This window comes from Phaethon aethereus (genome assembly GCF_964289735.1).
Source record: "Phaethon aethereus genome assembly, chromosome: 1".
NCBI classification, from domain to species: Eukaryota; Metazoa; Chordata; class Aves; order Phaethontiformes; family Phaethontidae; genus Phaethon; species Phaethon aethereus.
Genome location: NC_138575.1, coordinates 211,889,926 through 211,904,379, shown reverse-complemented (window position 1 = coordinate 211,904,379; position 14,454 = coordinate 211,889,926). Strand labels below are relative to the sequence as shown.

Here is a 14,454-nt window from a genome sequence, read left to right as displayed (position 1 = left end):
GGAAGACTTTTCTAGTTGAACATCTCTAATCTAGGAGTCTTTTCCATCCCAGGGACTGCCTACATGTTCCTTGTTCTTTTCGAGTGAAAAAGCACTCAGATGTCAATATCCAGTTCACATCATAAAGAGATGCGCTGCCTCACTGGATTTCTTTGTGACCTTAAATAAAGTTTTTATTTATGGCATTGTGCCATATGAAATCACAAGGAGAAGGAAAAAAAAAGAGATTTGTCATTTGACACTTGGCAGAGTGAACTGCTGGGTTTAAAAACTGTTTTTTACTCTGATGTTGCTCCTCTGATGTTGGTAAGAAACGTGGAAATAGGACTTCGATCCCCTACAGGGTCCCCCTCCACTTGAGTGGAGTTATGTCTGATGTATTGCAGGCAGGAATTAATCAGTCTCTTAATAGCAGACACGGCACATAAGCAGCTCTGATTAGGGCTGGCATTGCCCAGTTCAGCTGCTATTATGAAGTGTATAGTTCATGCCTGGATGATGTGCTTTATGGAAGTGGTAAGTATCACTATCAAGTGTTTTATGACTGTCACGTCCCTACCGTGTCATCCTTGTAAGAGGCACATGTGGAAAAGCTCTCGGCTCATGTATTTGTTCTTCATTGAAACCCCAAAAGGAGTGTGGGCTGCTACTGGCAGCAAATACGGTTTTTCTTTTCAGAAATACTGGGAGGTGCTCCTTGATCTAGAGTATTTCTTGTGACCAAGGTTGTTCATGGATGACGTTTATTGTTACCTGAGTCATGATCATCAGGATGGTCTAGGCTGCAGCTATTTCTCTGGCCCCTGGCTGTAGACATGAGCTCCAGTTTTCCAGACATCCCAGATATACAAAGCTGTGGATCACACAGACATACCAGAATGAGTATAAACATCCCCTTTCCCCCACAGTACAATATATTCTCTCAGCATAAAGTAGCCAAATGAATCCCCTTTGCTTCTAGGTAGATGCAGTGGTAGGCTTCTGATTTATTTCTCTGTGTACCCCACCTCCCAGGCTATCAGTGCAATTGCCTCTCCCAGTTTACGGGAAGAAATTGTGAGTCGGAGATCACAGCCTGCTTCCCAAATCCCTGCCGGAACGGAGGCTCCTGCGATCCCATTGGCAACGCTTTCATCTGCAACTGCAAAAACGGCCTGACGGGTCTAACGTAAGTGACCCTCCCCAGGTGGGCAACGGGAGCTTTTCTGTTCAGTGATGATGGGTTTTCTGAACAGGCATTTTGTAGCTGTAATTCACCTAGAAAAAATAAGCCACAAATTAGTGCTTATTTCAAGTATAAGCTAAGGACAGCTGAGAAATCCATGAGGCATGCATTCAGAAATGCTCTTCTGGACTTAGCCTCCTATATTACTATTTCAGGATGTTACCTCCAGACAGTTTTCACTGAGATATGCACACCTAAGTGTCAAAGGCTTTTTGAGCAATCTCATAAAGTCTGTGGAAGCTGCTATGTAATTTTTTTTTTTTTAATGGTTCAATTATTTAGTCACTTTAGCCCTGACGTAAAAGCCTAATTTATTGCATTCATTTTTTGAAATCCCAGCCTTGAACATTTACTTGGTGTAGAACAGAAAATTCACTGACCTGCCCATCAGCATGCTTTTTTCTCATCTAATTTGTCTACTGCTTGTACTTTTTGTTCTGCCTTTTTTTATTCACCTGTTCTCCTTTCTAATTCTCCTCTCTCTTTAAGGTTCCTGTTCTTTGTTTCCCTCACACTTCTCTAATATTTGCTCATTTTATCTCCAGCCTTAAATAATTTTACGCACTCAGTATATCCTCCCCTACTCTTAAATAAGTACTTTCTGATTTTTTTACTGTATTTTGTCTCTATTTTCTCTTTGAATCTTCCTAATATTTTGTATTGAATGGAATGGTCCAAAAACAATATAAAAAGGCTAAGATTTTCTCTTACATCCTGTGAGCCTCATTAGGGTCAAGGAAACTTTTCCTATGAGATGCTTTAAACTCCTATTTCCTTTTTGATGCTTCCATTTTATTGTCTTAAAAAGATGTGGAATACCTGTAGAAAAAATTCAATACTACTAAATAATATGATAATAATATGACCATTTGCCAAGCACCAGCAAGGTGTTAACTGTAACGGTTCCACTTTGACAAGATAAGTCATCATGCACAAGCTGGGCCATTTGCTAGGTGTTCTTCAGACTCCAAACTCTCCTTTTCTTCTTTGAAGGTGTGAAGAAGATATCAATGAGTGCGAAAGAGAAGAATGTGAAAATGGTGGCTCCTGTGTCAACATATTTGGTTCATTTCTGTGTAACTGCACCCCTGGCTATGTGGGACAATACTGTGGTCTTCGCCCTGTGGTGGTTCCCAATATACAAGCTGGGCATTCATACGTTGGCAAGGAGGAGCTGATAGGAATAGCCGTGGTCCTGTTTGTCATATTTGTGTTGATCATCCTCTTTATCATTTTCCGCAAGAAAGTTTTCAGGAAGAACTATTCCCGCAACAACATCACGCTTGTACAGGATCCGGCTACTGCCGCCCTGCTCAACAAGAGCAACGGCATCCAGTTCAAGAACATCAGGAACAGCGGAGACAGCAGAAACATCTACCAAGAGGTTGGGCCTCCGCAGGTCCCTGTGAGGCCAATGGCCTATACCCCGTGCTTCCAGAGTGACTCGAGGAATAACCTGGACAAGATAGTGGATGGGCTTGGCGTGGAGCACCAGGAGATGACGACGTTTCATCCCGAATCCCCTCGAATACTGACAGCCAGGCGGGGGGTGGTGGTGTGCAGCGTGGCTCCAAATTTGCCCGCCGTGTCTCCTTGTCGCTCCGACTGCGACTCCATCAGGAAGAGCACATGGGATGCTGGGATGGAAAGTAAGTACCACTGCATGTCGGTCTCACTCTTCCCTGCTGTAGCTAAGGGTTGCCTTCAGGGTGCAGCGGCACAGGTACTGTTAATGCTCCAACCTCATACACTTACAATTGTGACAGTTCTCCAAGAAGTGATTTGGTTTAATTTTGAAAGGTTGTAATTAAACCAGGCATACAAGACCTCTACTTCTATGCATTAAGTATGACTAAACACATTTATTTCACTTGTTCAGAAAGCACATATGAGTAAGTGCTCTGAGCGTTAGTTCTTCAAGTGATACAATGCAATCATCTTTCTGTTGGAAGAAAATAATTTGTGGCAGAATTCTCAACTATAAACTCTGCCAGGTTTGGGCAGTTTGTCTCCTGGGATGGTTAAACTTCCTGCAAGAAGCAATCTTGTTTTGCAATGGGGACAAATGAACTAATACTCTCTACTTCCACTGTCTATAAAATTAAGCAGAAAATCATGCACTACTTAAAGGATCACCTTTCCAGTTCATTGCGTTCAGTATCAGAGTGACCACAGAATTCATGAGCCCCACGCTTACCCTGTTTGTGCTCTGGTGGTTTCTCACCTGGTAACGCAGTGCCTCCTCCATTCCTGGACAAGTTGCTGGAGATGCAGCAAACGTCACTGTCCTGTCATAGCAGGAAATACCCGTTTGCTGGGACAGAGTTACGGCCCTATGTTGTCTCTCCTTGCAAGTCAGAACATGTCATATGGACTGGGAGATGTTTGCTTTAGTATACAGGGTTTTTAAATTATATTTTTTCTTTTTAGTAGTGTTTCTTAAAGCATCTTCAATGCCACTGCAACACAGCCTTAACCAAAACCATCAAATAAAACTCTACAGTCCAGAAGCTTCCATAATTCTGTAGTTTTAGGCAATAGGAGCTGGGGAAAAGAGAGAGGAATCTGGCACTGCCTCACACCTGTGCCCTGACCTGCATATTTTCATCAAAGGCAGCACAGTGGCTAAGTTCTTCTAGTGAAAAACAGGAATTAATTTTAATTTCTTTGGGCTGTACTTCACAGTTGTGTTGTGGTTCACCTTTTTAACCATTAAATATTGTTTGTCTGACTGAAAGCATCAGCATGCCAGCCCCGATACGTGCTCTGTTCCATGTTCTCCTGGGTGTTTCTGCCGCAGGCGCTGCTGGTATCTGTATGAATTTCTGCACAGCATGAGGCCACGCCATGGAGACGGACCTCAGCTGTCAAGAAGTGGGAAGCAGTGCCGCTTCGTTACTGCAGCACTTGCTCCATCTACTACATACCCTGCTTCTCGGCAGGAGCAAATCAGCCCTTACTGTATGGAGGTGACCCATGCTGGGTAGAAATATCTACAGCTTGCAGGTGGAGAGCTGTACTTACGTGTTTGAGCTTGTTCATTTGTAATTAGCTCAGGTATGTATCTCGGTGCTTACTGTGGAGGATGACTTTTTGTGTTCCTTCTTATCACTCGTAATGTGTAGTTAAATGTGTTTATTCAAGTGTGTTTAATTACATGTGAATTTATACCAGAGGCTGCAGTTACATTTCTAAACTGTAGAAGAGTTGTCAGGACTGAATGTCCTGAATGAAAAGCAATGTAAAATGAAGCATAATCTATTATATGTCAGTGGTGGAGCCATTAAAATCTGATCCAGGGGCCACTGATACGGATCAAAAGACGCACAATAAGTTTATTGAGCACTGAATGAGCCTTTAGTGAGGTTCTCAAATTAGGAAATTAACAGTAAATATAAATGTAACTGTAATCTCTTGTATAAGATGTTTATACCACATTTTTAAGTCATCATTTTCTTTGCTGCTCAGACTCGATGTCATCTAAAAAGGCAATACTGAATACAGATGTTTCTTCCTTGATTACAGTGCCGTCAGCCACTTGAAGGACTCTTTGGGCTTCAAACCCAAAGTCTAGGTATCTTCATCAGCTGCTTTCTTGACTAATAGGTCATTTCCTCTGTCTGAAGGAAAAAAAAATTTTATTCTGACAAAAATAATAGAAGGTGCTTGTTGGCAGGTTTTAAGTGGCTCTGTGGTATAAATAGACAAATGTGCATACCTAGAGAGTACCATTTTGCTTTGTTTTTGCTGTCAATGAAGGTAAAGGGGTTGATGACGCTGAAGAAGTGACCTGTTTTGCAGGAAGTAATAAAGGCAGCAACTCTGAAGTACAGTCTCTCAGCTCCTTCCAGTCTGATTCCGGTGATGATAATGGTAAGAAATGGTTTTATCTTTATTATGCTGGGGACAAAGCTATTTAACTCTCTTTCTAATATTATTAAAAACAGTTAGGTGTTTAACGATGATGGAAGTCAGGAAGTACTGGGTTCAAACCCTCACTTTCTGGCTCTTTTTTAAATTATAGGAACATAATTAAAATCTTGGTGCTTGGAGCTGTTGGTTGACATGGGCAGAGCCATACACAGCCAGAAGGAGGCCTACAAAGTCAGAGCAAACCTTCGTTCCTACGGCCCATGTATGTTGAGCAGTGGGTCTGAGAAACAGCAAGATGTTTCTTCCAGGGAGGGATGATGGATGTCAGGGAAGCCTCATTCAGATACACAGAAAAAGATTAGCACAAAGAAATTGTACTCAGTTTCCTCAGCCGCCAGTTAATGAACTGTCTGGAGAGTCGGTTCCGCAGTCATGTTATGCGGCTCTTCCCTAGGTACTCCGAAATGTTGGAAAAAGCACTTGAAGCAAAGTGCACTTGCAGTTCCTTTCAGTTCATCCGTGGCTGAAGCATCATGAGTATTTTTGTCAAGCTTCTCAATGCTTTTCTGGCCCTGCACCTAAAAAAAGTCTTTCGTGTTTTTTCGAAAAATTGTTAGAATTATTATTATTTTAGTCATATAATTACCTTTAGAATAATTATCCAGGTGGTCATTTATTGTACATGGTTACTTTATATATCCCCCAAATTCTAATTAGGCTTTTCACTATCTGATCCTGCCCCCATTTAAATCAGTGACATGATATTCACTGAATCTGGATTGGATCTTCTATGCCTACTCATTTTTTGTGAAAGCTGCATTTAAAATACAGCCCCTAGAGGTAACAGTTCTAGTTAAGGGTCTAAACAAATCTGTATCTTCAGAGAGAAGGAGGGAGGAAACTTAAATCATCTGAGGCATTTGCAGAGGTCAATGCAAGAGTGCACGCTCTGGTTTCCTTGCAGCAGCAGGGAAGGTTTGCAGTGAAAGAGTCTAAAATATAAATACAGGCGTAAGTAAGCATATACATGCCCACATGCATGTACAGAAGGGCTAACGATTCTCCCTCTTCAAGCCATAAATCCTTCTCCTTCCTGTCATTTAATTCTTTATGCTTCATAGAATCATAGAATCAACTTTGGCTTCAAAGAGACCTTTTAAAGTCATTTAGTCTGAGCCCCTTGCAGTGAGCAGGACATCTTCCACTAGATCAGGCTGCTCAGAGCCCTGTTCAACCTGACCTGGAAGGTTTCCAGAGATGGGGCATCTACCACCTCTCTGGGCAACCTGGGCCAGTGATTCAACACCCTTGTTGGGAAAAATGTCTTCCTTGGATCGAGTCGAAATCTGCCCTCTTTTAGTTTAAAACCATTATCCCTTGTCCTATCGCTACAGACCCTGCTAAAAAGAGTGTCCCCATCTTTCTTCTAAGCCCCCTTTAAGTACTGGAAGGCTGGAAGTACTGGAAGGTCTCCCTGGAGCCGTCTCTTCTCCAGGCTGAACAACCCCAACTCTCTCAGCCTGTCCTCACAGCAGAGCTGTTCCAGCCCTCTGAGCATTTTTCTGACCTACTCTGGCCCCGCTCCAACAAGTCCATGTCTTTCCTGTGCTGAGGGCTCCAGAGCCGGACACAGGACTCCAGGTGGGGTCTCTCCAGAGTGGAGCAGAGGGGCAGAATCCCCTCCCTTGCCCTGCTGGCCACGTGGCTCTGGGTGCAGCCCAGGAGACGGTTGGCCTTCTGGGCTGCAAGCTCACATTGCCGGGTCCTGTCCAGCTTTTCATCCACCAGGACCCCCAAGTCCTTCTGGGCTGCTCTCCATCCCTTCATCCCCCAGCCTGGACTGATACCCGGGGTTGGCCTTCACATCCCTGCAAAGGTTACAATGTTGTCAGTGAAACCATAACAAGTGTAATTCAGCATCCACACTCTTTGGGGAGACAGGACCGGCTCCTTCTCCAAACTGCTTCCTCCAAAGCCGAGAGCAATGCTGCCGGGTGCTCATCTGGCTGGCAGTGGCGACAGGCTAGTGTCACGCTGCTGTACCAACACTGTCTTGTGAAACTGGTTAATGGCTTCTGACTGGGGAAACCTGATTTGCACCAGAGGAGCACTGGGACGCATCCTGCCAAAGGTGGGAACAGCTCTACGCTGTTCAGTTTGTATCAGGTGCAGGCAGTCTCCACTCACCCTCTCTACAGTGCTCAGAGCCTTCTCTTCCTGGGTGGAATAGGGATTGTCTCACCGTGCAAACCCTTTTTGGATGTGATTTTGAACCTACTTTTATTTTACCATCTTATTTCTATGCATTTAAATTAAATTAAATTCTACTGCTGAGAGTAGTTAGCAGTATTTTCTGTGACCAAAAATTTTTGTTAGCCACAAATTTAAAGAATAAGTTGCCCACTTTCAGCAATAATATTTGAGAAGTCACTTCAAAGGCAAGTTACAGGTTGCCACACAAAGCTATTTTGAAGGGGGGCAGAGAACGTGACAAAAGTGTATTTTTAGGTTACTGTTTCACTGCAGGCCAGTGGATGGTTGTGCTGGGAAGTCCAGGGAACCGCTGTTGATAACAACGATATTTACCCCTAAACAATGCTGTATTTGGGCATTGCCTTGCTCTGAGCTGCTTGGGGTAGAAGTTTCCATCCCTTCTGTGAACATGATCTGCCCAGCTCTCACCAGAGCCAACCCTTGGTTGCAATGAAGACTGTGCTGGCCCTGATTTTTGACCTTCTGTTTTTCATTCTGGGTTGTTCTCTTCTTAGAGTTCCCGGCTGCCCTCCATCTCTTTTCCCAGCCATGCAGCAGCTAATTACATGGAGTCACTTATTTTTCCATAATGTTTTTTATGCATTAGTCAATACAAGTCTCCCTGGTACAATTACTAATGCTGTTGATGGCATAAAAATGCTCAATGTAGACATAGAACATGGTTTCTTTGATTTCTCAAGGCTCTTTTTGCCAAGCCTTCACAAGGACTGAGGAAATTGAATGAGATGCTTGATCCCATGCCCAAAAGTTAACAAAGATGTCAAAATACTCAATGTATATTTGAATCGCACTATTACTGTTAACATGTTTCTTGTGACCTCTAAGTTTATTGGCTGAGTGAAACAAAAAAGTGTGTCTTGCCCAACTGATCCCTTTCTTATCCTGCTCCAAAGCAATCGGTTTTCTCAGAATCAAAGACAAAGGAAAAGGGACAGATCCAGTACCCACTGAACCAGAGCTTGCTCTCTGGTTTTGGTGGGTTTTATTTCAGGTCCTCAAAGGCAGGGGAGTTATTTGGTTTAAAATGCAGATCATCTAGAGGACCACACATTGTAGCCCTGCTGAGCTCCATGTTAAACAATTGCACAGTCTATATTAGTTATTCAAGCAAAAAGTATGTTTTGGTAAAACACCTGCAGAGAACACACAAAGCATTTGTGAAAATATTCTGTCAAACACAGATCAAAATTTGAACCAAACCTACTTGGATGTGTCCTCCTAATTATAGCACCGCTGCTTAACGTCCCAGAGGTATTAGACAGCACAGCACAAACAGTAAATAAGTAAAACATTCCTCTTTGGAAATAGATTGAGCTTAGCACCATTTCAGATGGTGTGATGGTCTAAAAGATAATGATCCCTTGGAGCACATGGCACCATCTCTGGAGACCTTTAAACAAGAATGAATTAGATATTAGTGTCAGGTAGACAAGATACTGCTTTGGTTAATTGAATCAACTGGCCAGTCTGCTTGAATTTATGGGGTGATACACATCATCCCATGTGCCTTTCAGGAAATGCTGTTCTGGAATTTATCACCACTCTGAAAATGTATGGGATTATCTGAAATGAAATGTCCTGCAGCCCACTGCATAAATCATGCATTGGTCAGCAGACTTGGGGTTTTTTTTAATGTCAGTTCTGTCTGTTTGAGAAAATTTATTGTGGTAACATATGATGTGTGTTTTAAATACTAACCTGAAGCTGTCCTTCCCTTCCCTTTATTTTCTGCTTTCCCTCCCCTGCAAGCTTCCATAGTGACTGTCATACAGCTTGTCAACAATGTAGTTGACACTATAGAAAATGAAGGTATTTAATTTTTTTTATTTCTTGTTATGCAACAATGCTTCCTGTTTTCATTGTGAAACATTCCAGCAGAACCTCACTAATCTACACTGACCAACAAACCTGTGGCAGGGACCGGGTTTTGCAGATCAGCATGTTCACCAGCAAACACGAAAACACCAGAGGGATGTACCACAAAATACCTGTGGGTAATTGGAGGTAGTAGAAAAGGTGTCAAGGCCTTCATCCTCTTCTGTTCAAGTCAATGTTTTTGCTTGCTTATGCCCACTGCCTTCAGAAAAAAGCATTAGGTTGATAATGATCATTGAAATTACCCTGGCTGCAGAGACTGGGAAACAGAAGACGACACAGGAAGGCTGTAAAGTGTCCCAAGCTGCAGTAGAGCTGGGTTATGCACTCCAACAGGACCACATGGAGAGGAGCAAAGTGGTGCTAGGCAGGTGGCTGGTTTCCCCCAGGTAACACCATCAAATCGGAGATGTGTAGACACAACTCCGTGGATGCCACGTAGCAAGGCAGCCTGCCTGACACTGCCTTTCCCCTGGGGTTGATGTGCCCATTGAATAGAGCATGGCAGCTCTGCCGCTGACCTCCTGGGTAATCTCAGGCACAACATGTTACAAGCGAACTGGTTTCCCTACCTGTAAAACAGGAATATCACTATTTTCCTTTTCTGTAAAGATCTGAGGAAATGTGATGTATCATAAATAAACATTACTTTTACTTATTTATACAACACTTATCCGTAGGAAAATGTCAACTCGACATCAACTCAAGTTATCCACAAGTCCAAAATTTCATCTGTCTTTAGCAAGTTTAAGCCAGGTTTTGCAGACTTCAGCTAAATCAGTCTGCATTAACGCTTAAAGATGATCAAGTGAATTATTTTTGTGAAACGACTATTTTTCCCTTGAGCCAGTGTCATGGTAATTTGGAAAAGCACTTTTACTTCTAGCTAGGAATGGCACTTGAGTATTTGTCCATAGTATATTTATTGATTTCCTGAGGTGTAAGAGTGCCATTCTTCTCGCTGTCAAATAAAATTAACTACCCAAGGTAAATTCAAACAGAAATTCTCACTCAAAAATTAAGAAAATAGCCTTGAAAAGAAGCCACAGACACTGTGGCTTTTCCTAAAGGAAAGCTTAAGCCAACACATTGGCTCCCCATCATGCTTTAAAGGTCAGAAAAAGCCAGTGTGGCAGCAGTTTCAAGAGGCTGTCACTGAAAATGCTTTGCCCACTTCCCAATTCCCTGTATGAGACTTACAAATCCTGCGTGCTCTGCAGCGGGGCTGGTGCAAGCGATGAATAGTTTGCCGCACCGGAGCTCCCAGTGCGCGGCGGGCAGAATCGCTGCCGCGGAGCCACGGGAGGATGGGGCTTCTTCCCCGGGGAGCTGCCGGGGTTGTGCGAGTCAGCGAATTAGTGAGGTTCTCCTGGATCCTGAAACCACACAGCTCGGAGGGACCTGACGCATCTCGGGTGCAATGTCATTACACTGACCGAAAAACAGCAAAATCCACTTTACAAACAAGAGAGAAGCGAAGAAGGAGAAGAGTGGTGAGGGCCGGTTCAGACACTGCTGCCAAATCTGCAGTAGCCCCAACCCTCCTCACCCCAGGCTAACGCAGAGCAGGTCGAAAGCTACTGTTTGGCTAACGAGCTAACGAAGACATCGCCATCGCCACATGCGCCATGTGGTGATAAGCGAGGGCAATAGTGGTGGTAGCAGATGGAGGCCTGGTGAACAGTCTCTCTGCCCTCGTCTGTGGCGGAGCCCCGAGGTTAAGTGCTGTAATGCCATAAGGGTCTGTTTATCCAGCCAGACCTCCAGCAGTGCAGGCCAGAGACCTTGCCCAGCGCCTTCTTGCATGAAGCCCAATAACATGTGGCTGAACAAGAGCATCTCATCTAGAAAACGCTGCAGCTTGTTCCCCGCTCTTGTCTCACGTAAAATCTCTTTCCTTGCTCTCTCCCCCACCCCTGCACCCTCTCCATACTGGAATGCCTCCCTCCCCACCGGCTAGCATGGCAGTGCAGGTGGGAGGTGGGGATGGGGTTGCGGGGCATTGTAGCTGGTGGCCCCATTAAATGGCTTTGTATTCTATTCTATTCAGGTTCTTATACCGTGCCCATCACCATGGTATCTGAGCCCAGGTGGGCCCAGATTTGTTTGAACCGGCCCTGAGAATGGTAGATTCTTATTTTTCTGTTTCAAAGTGAACAAGTGAGAGACAAATGTACTTTGCAATTATAAACCGTAGAGATGGTGGATAGCCCTTTTTGTGTTAAGAATTCCAGCTCTAATGTAATTCCGTATCTGTTCAGTGAGGGTAAATAATTAAGATACGATAGAAAAGGAATATAATACACATGACATAATCATTTCTGTATGTATGTCTACATTTGACCGGGCAAGCTTATCTTGTACGCTAAAATAAAGAACAATTACAAATCTTATTAAAACGACACCGAGGCAGCTGTACTCAAATATGCATGCAGAGTTTTGTATTTTCACGTGTAATACAATGCTGGTAACAAGCTCCAAGTTACCAGTTTTTACTTTTCACTTTGTATCTGACAGTGTCTGTTATGGATCAAGGACAGAACTACAACAGAGGTGATTTTTCTGAGACACTTTCTGCCTGTTGGACTGGGCTGGGGTGGGCAGAGCACTGACTTGATCTGTTTTTTTCTTGAACTGCTTCACGTGTCCTCTTTTGTTTGAATTCTGTTGGGTTCAAGTGCTGCATGAGAATGGCCAGCCACTTTTTTTATTTCAGGATCCAGTTTTCAGTTGATCAGATTATTTGCTTGCACACTGTCTTTCTTGAAACGAAGCCATTAGAGGTGGAAGGGGCAATTAGATGTGATACCATAAGCATGCTTACTGCATTTATAGATTTTTTCAATTAACGGTGAAAAGCATTAATTCAGAGATTTTTGTCATTTTGATTTCTTGAACTCGTAGTTTCTAATACAACCCGGTAGCATCCTGAAAAGCAAATGCCTGAGAGTGGACGTGTTTTGTTTCTTTGCTTGTTTGGATTAGCATCGTAATACAATTTATTCTCCTCCCCTACCCCTCTGGTCAGAGCATGGCTGACCCGCGTCGATGGCCTGTGGCGCATGCTGTGATTTGAACGTGTTGTGAGGACTAAGAGGCGAGTGCATGCAGGACACCTTGTTTTCATTAGCGGCCCCATCCTAAGGGAGTGCTGTCATTCTCTTTCCTGCTGCAGCGTATCATTGGGATACCTCTGACTGGATGCCAAGTGCTCGCTTGTCCGACATTGAGGAAGTGCCCAACTTTGAGACGGCAGATGGAGGCTCGGCTCATCACGGCAGTACCAGGGAGCTGGAAACAGATTACTACCTTGGTGGCTACGACATTGACAGCGACTACCCTCCCCCTCACGAAGAGGAGTTTTTAAGCCAGGACCAGTTACCACCTCCTCTTCCAGAGGATTATCCGGACCAATATGAAACCCTGCCGCCCTCGCAGCCGGTCTCAATGGCAAGTACGCTCAGCCCCGACCGCAGACGGCGGCCGCACTTCCACCCGAGCCAGTACCTCCCTCCTCACCAGTTCCCCAATGAGACGGACACTGCAGGGTCTCAGACTGGGAACGAATTTAGTACTTTTGCTGTGGGCCCAAGCCAGAACACAGAAACCGTTGGTGCAGGTAAGATGCCCTTATCCTTGCACAACTCTCTAGATGCCTCCTCCTCTGATGTCTCGGCCAGCTGCGGCTTTGATGACTCTGAAGTAGCCATGAGTGACTATGAAAGCGTGGAGGAACTCAACCTAGAAAACGTTCACATTCCATTTGTGGAGACCCAGCATCAGACGCAAGTGTAAAGCAAGCTCCCTTCTTCTTCCTCCTCCTCCTCCTCCTCCTCTTTTTTTTTTTTTTTTTTTTGGTCATTTGGTCCAATCAATAGTATAAATATTGAGAAGAAATTTTGCTGAAGGTGTATCTATATATATTGGGCAAGGCAAAAATACAGTATAACCCATTATTAACTTGTTGAGAAATGATACTGTATGTGCAGAAACGAAGAGACCAATTGTGTTAAGTATTATACATCGCAAACTTGTTACAGACAATCTGGAGAATATGTACCTTCTATTTATTACCAAAAGTAAAACTCAGCTTTTGAGGCAGGGGGAAACAATAATTGCTAAATAATTTCTTTCTCTCCCCCAAAGTTTGACTTTTTTTTTTTGTGTTGTATTATTAAAAGTGTTACAGTGTTATGATCTCCCCACAGTATTAAGGAACTGGTATGGATCATTCCAAGATGCACTGTTGCATGAAATTTTATGTCAGCAAAAGCGTGAAAGCAATTGATCGCTTAGGTTGCTGTGTACAACGCGTCAGATGGCTGAAAAAACAGCATTTAACAAATTGACCTATCAAAGACAAGCAACCAGCCATTTGTCCATAAATATTTATCTATACTTTCATTTGTTACATAGCATTTCATTCTACTTTGTGTGCATATAGAGCAACATATATACAGCGTATATTTACTCCAAATCAGCCTACTTTGGTTTCCATTTTCTAAACCTGATGTCAGGTGCATGTGCATAACTTCACCCATGAGGACTTCTAGAAATGTCAGAGTTTGGCTCAGTTAGTGGCCCAGTTTTCCCGCAGCTGCGTATGCACAGCCTCCCTTGACTTCCATGTGCAATGTGAACACGTATCTGAAAACATCAGGAAACCTAACTATCTACAAAGCGCTGCTGACTTTTTGAAATTCCTTGCTTGGGCAGTCGCCTCTTTAACAGCAGTCATCGTGCTACAGTAAAATTAGTTGCAATTAAGTTACATATAACGCTGCTGTAATCTCAAATCGTTAGCTTAACGTCATTTGGCAAATGTCCATCCTTAGAGTTTATGGGATGAGTTCTCAGCTGCTGTAAACTGACTTGGTCGATGGAATCGCACGGATGGGCTGCGGCCAAAGATCTGGCCTTAGATTTTCCACTGGATGTGTGATTTCCTAGGATTTGAGGACTTCCAAAGATTGTTTGCAGACTTCAAAATATTGTTGTGGGATGAGGAAAACCACGTCACCAGTATGCTTTTATGCTTCCCTCAGCCTGATTGGAGTAAATGGCCTTTCACACTGATTTGGCCTGAGCAGCTAAGTGCAATATGGAAACACCGGATTTTCAGTCAGTGTATTAAAGCAGAATATACACACCCATTGCTCGATGCTATGAAAATGTTTTTGCCACTGCATTTTACAGCATCTGTATAC

General features: G+C 43.5%; 1 protein-coding gene across 4 annotated transcripts in view; it reads left to right on the top strand.

Moving 5' to 3' along the window:
• The window catches only part of FAT3 (FAT atypical cadherin 3), a gene marked incomplete at its 5' end in the record, with an annotated part of 344,711 nt that extends 331,131 nt beyond the window's left edge, over positions 1 to 13,580 (top strand). For 2 of the 4 annotated variants that reach the window (XM_082011241.1, XM_082011240.1), the window contains 6 exons: positions 1,015 to 1,168; positions 2,219 to 2,874; positions 4,985 to 5,098; positions 9,122 to 9,181; positions 11,765 to 11,800; positions 12,423 to 13,580. In XM_082011241.1, coding sequence (XP_081867367.1) covers positions 1,015 to 1,168; positions 2,219 to 2,874; positions 4,985 to 5,098; positions 9,122 to 9,181; positions 11,765 to 11,800; positions 12,423 to 13,042 — 1,640 coding nt within the window. In that variant the 3' untranslated portion in view covers positions 13,043 to 13,580. The remainder of the gene's footprint in view (positions 1 to 1,014; positions 1,169 to 2,218; positions 2,875 to 4,984; positions 5,099 to 9,121; positions 9,182 to 11,764; positions 11,801 to 12,422) is intronic. The other 2 variants (XM_082011243.1, XM_082011242.1) reach the window with 1 other exon arrangement.
• Positions 13,581 to 14,454: the final 874 nt, after the last annotated feature.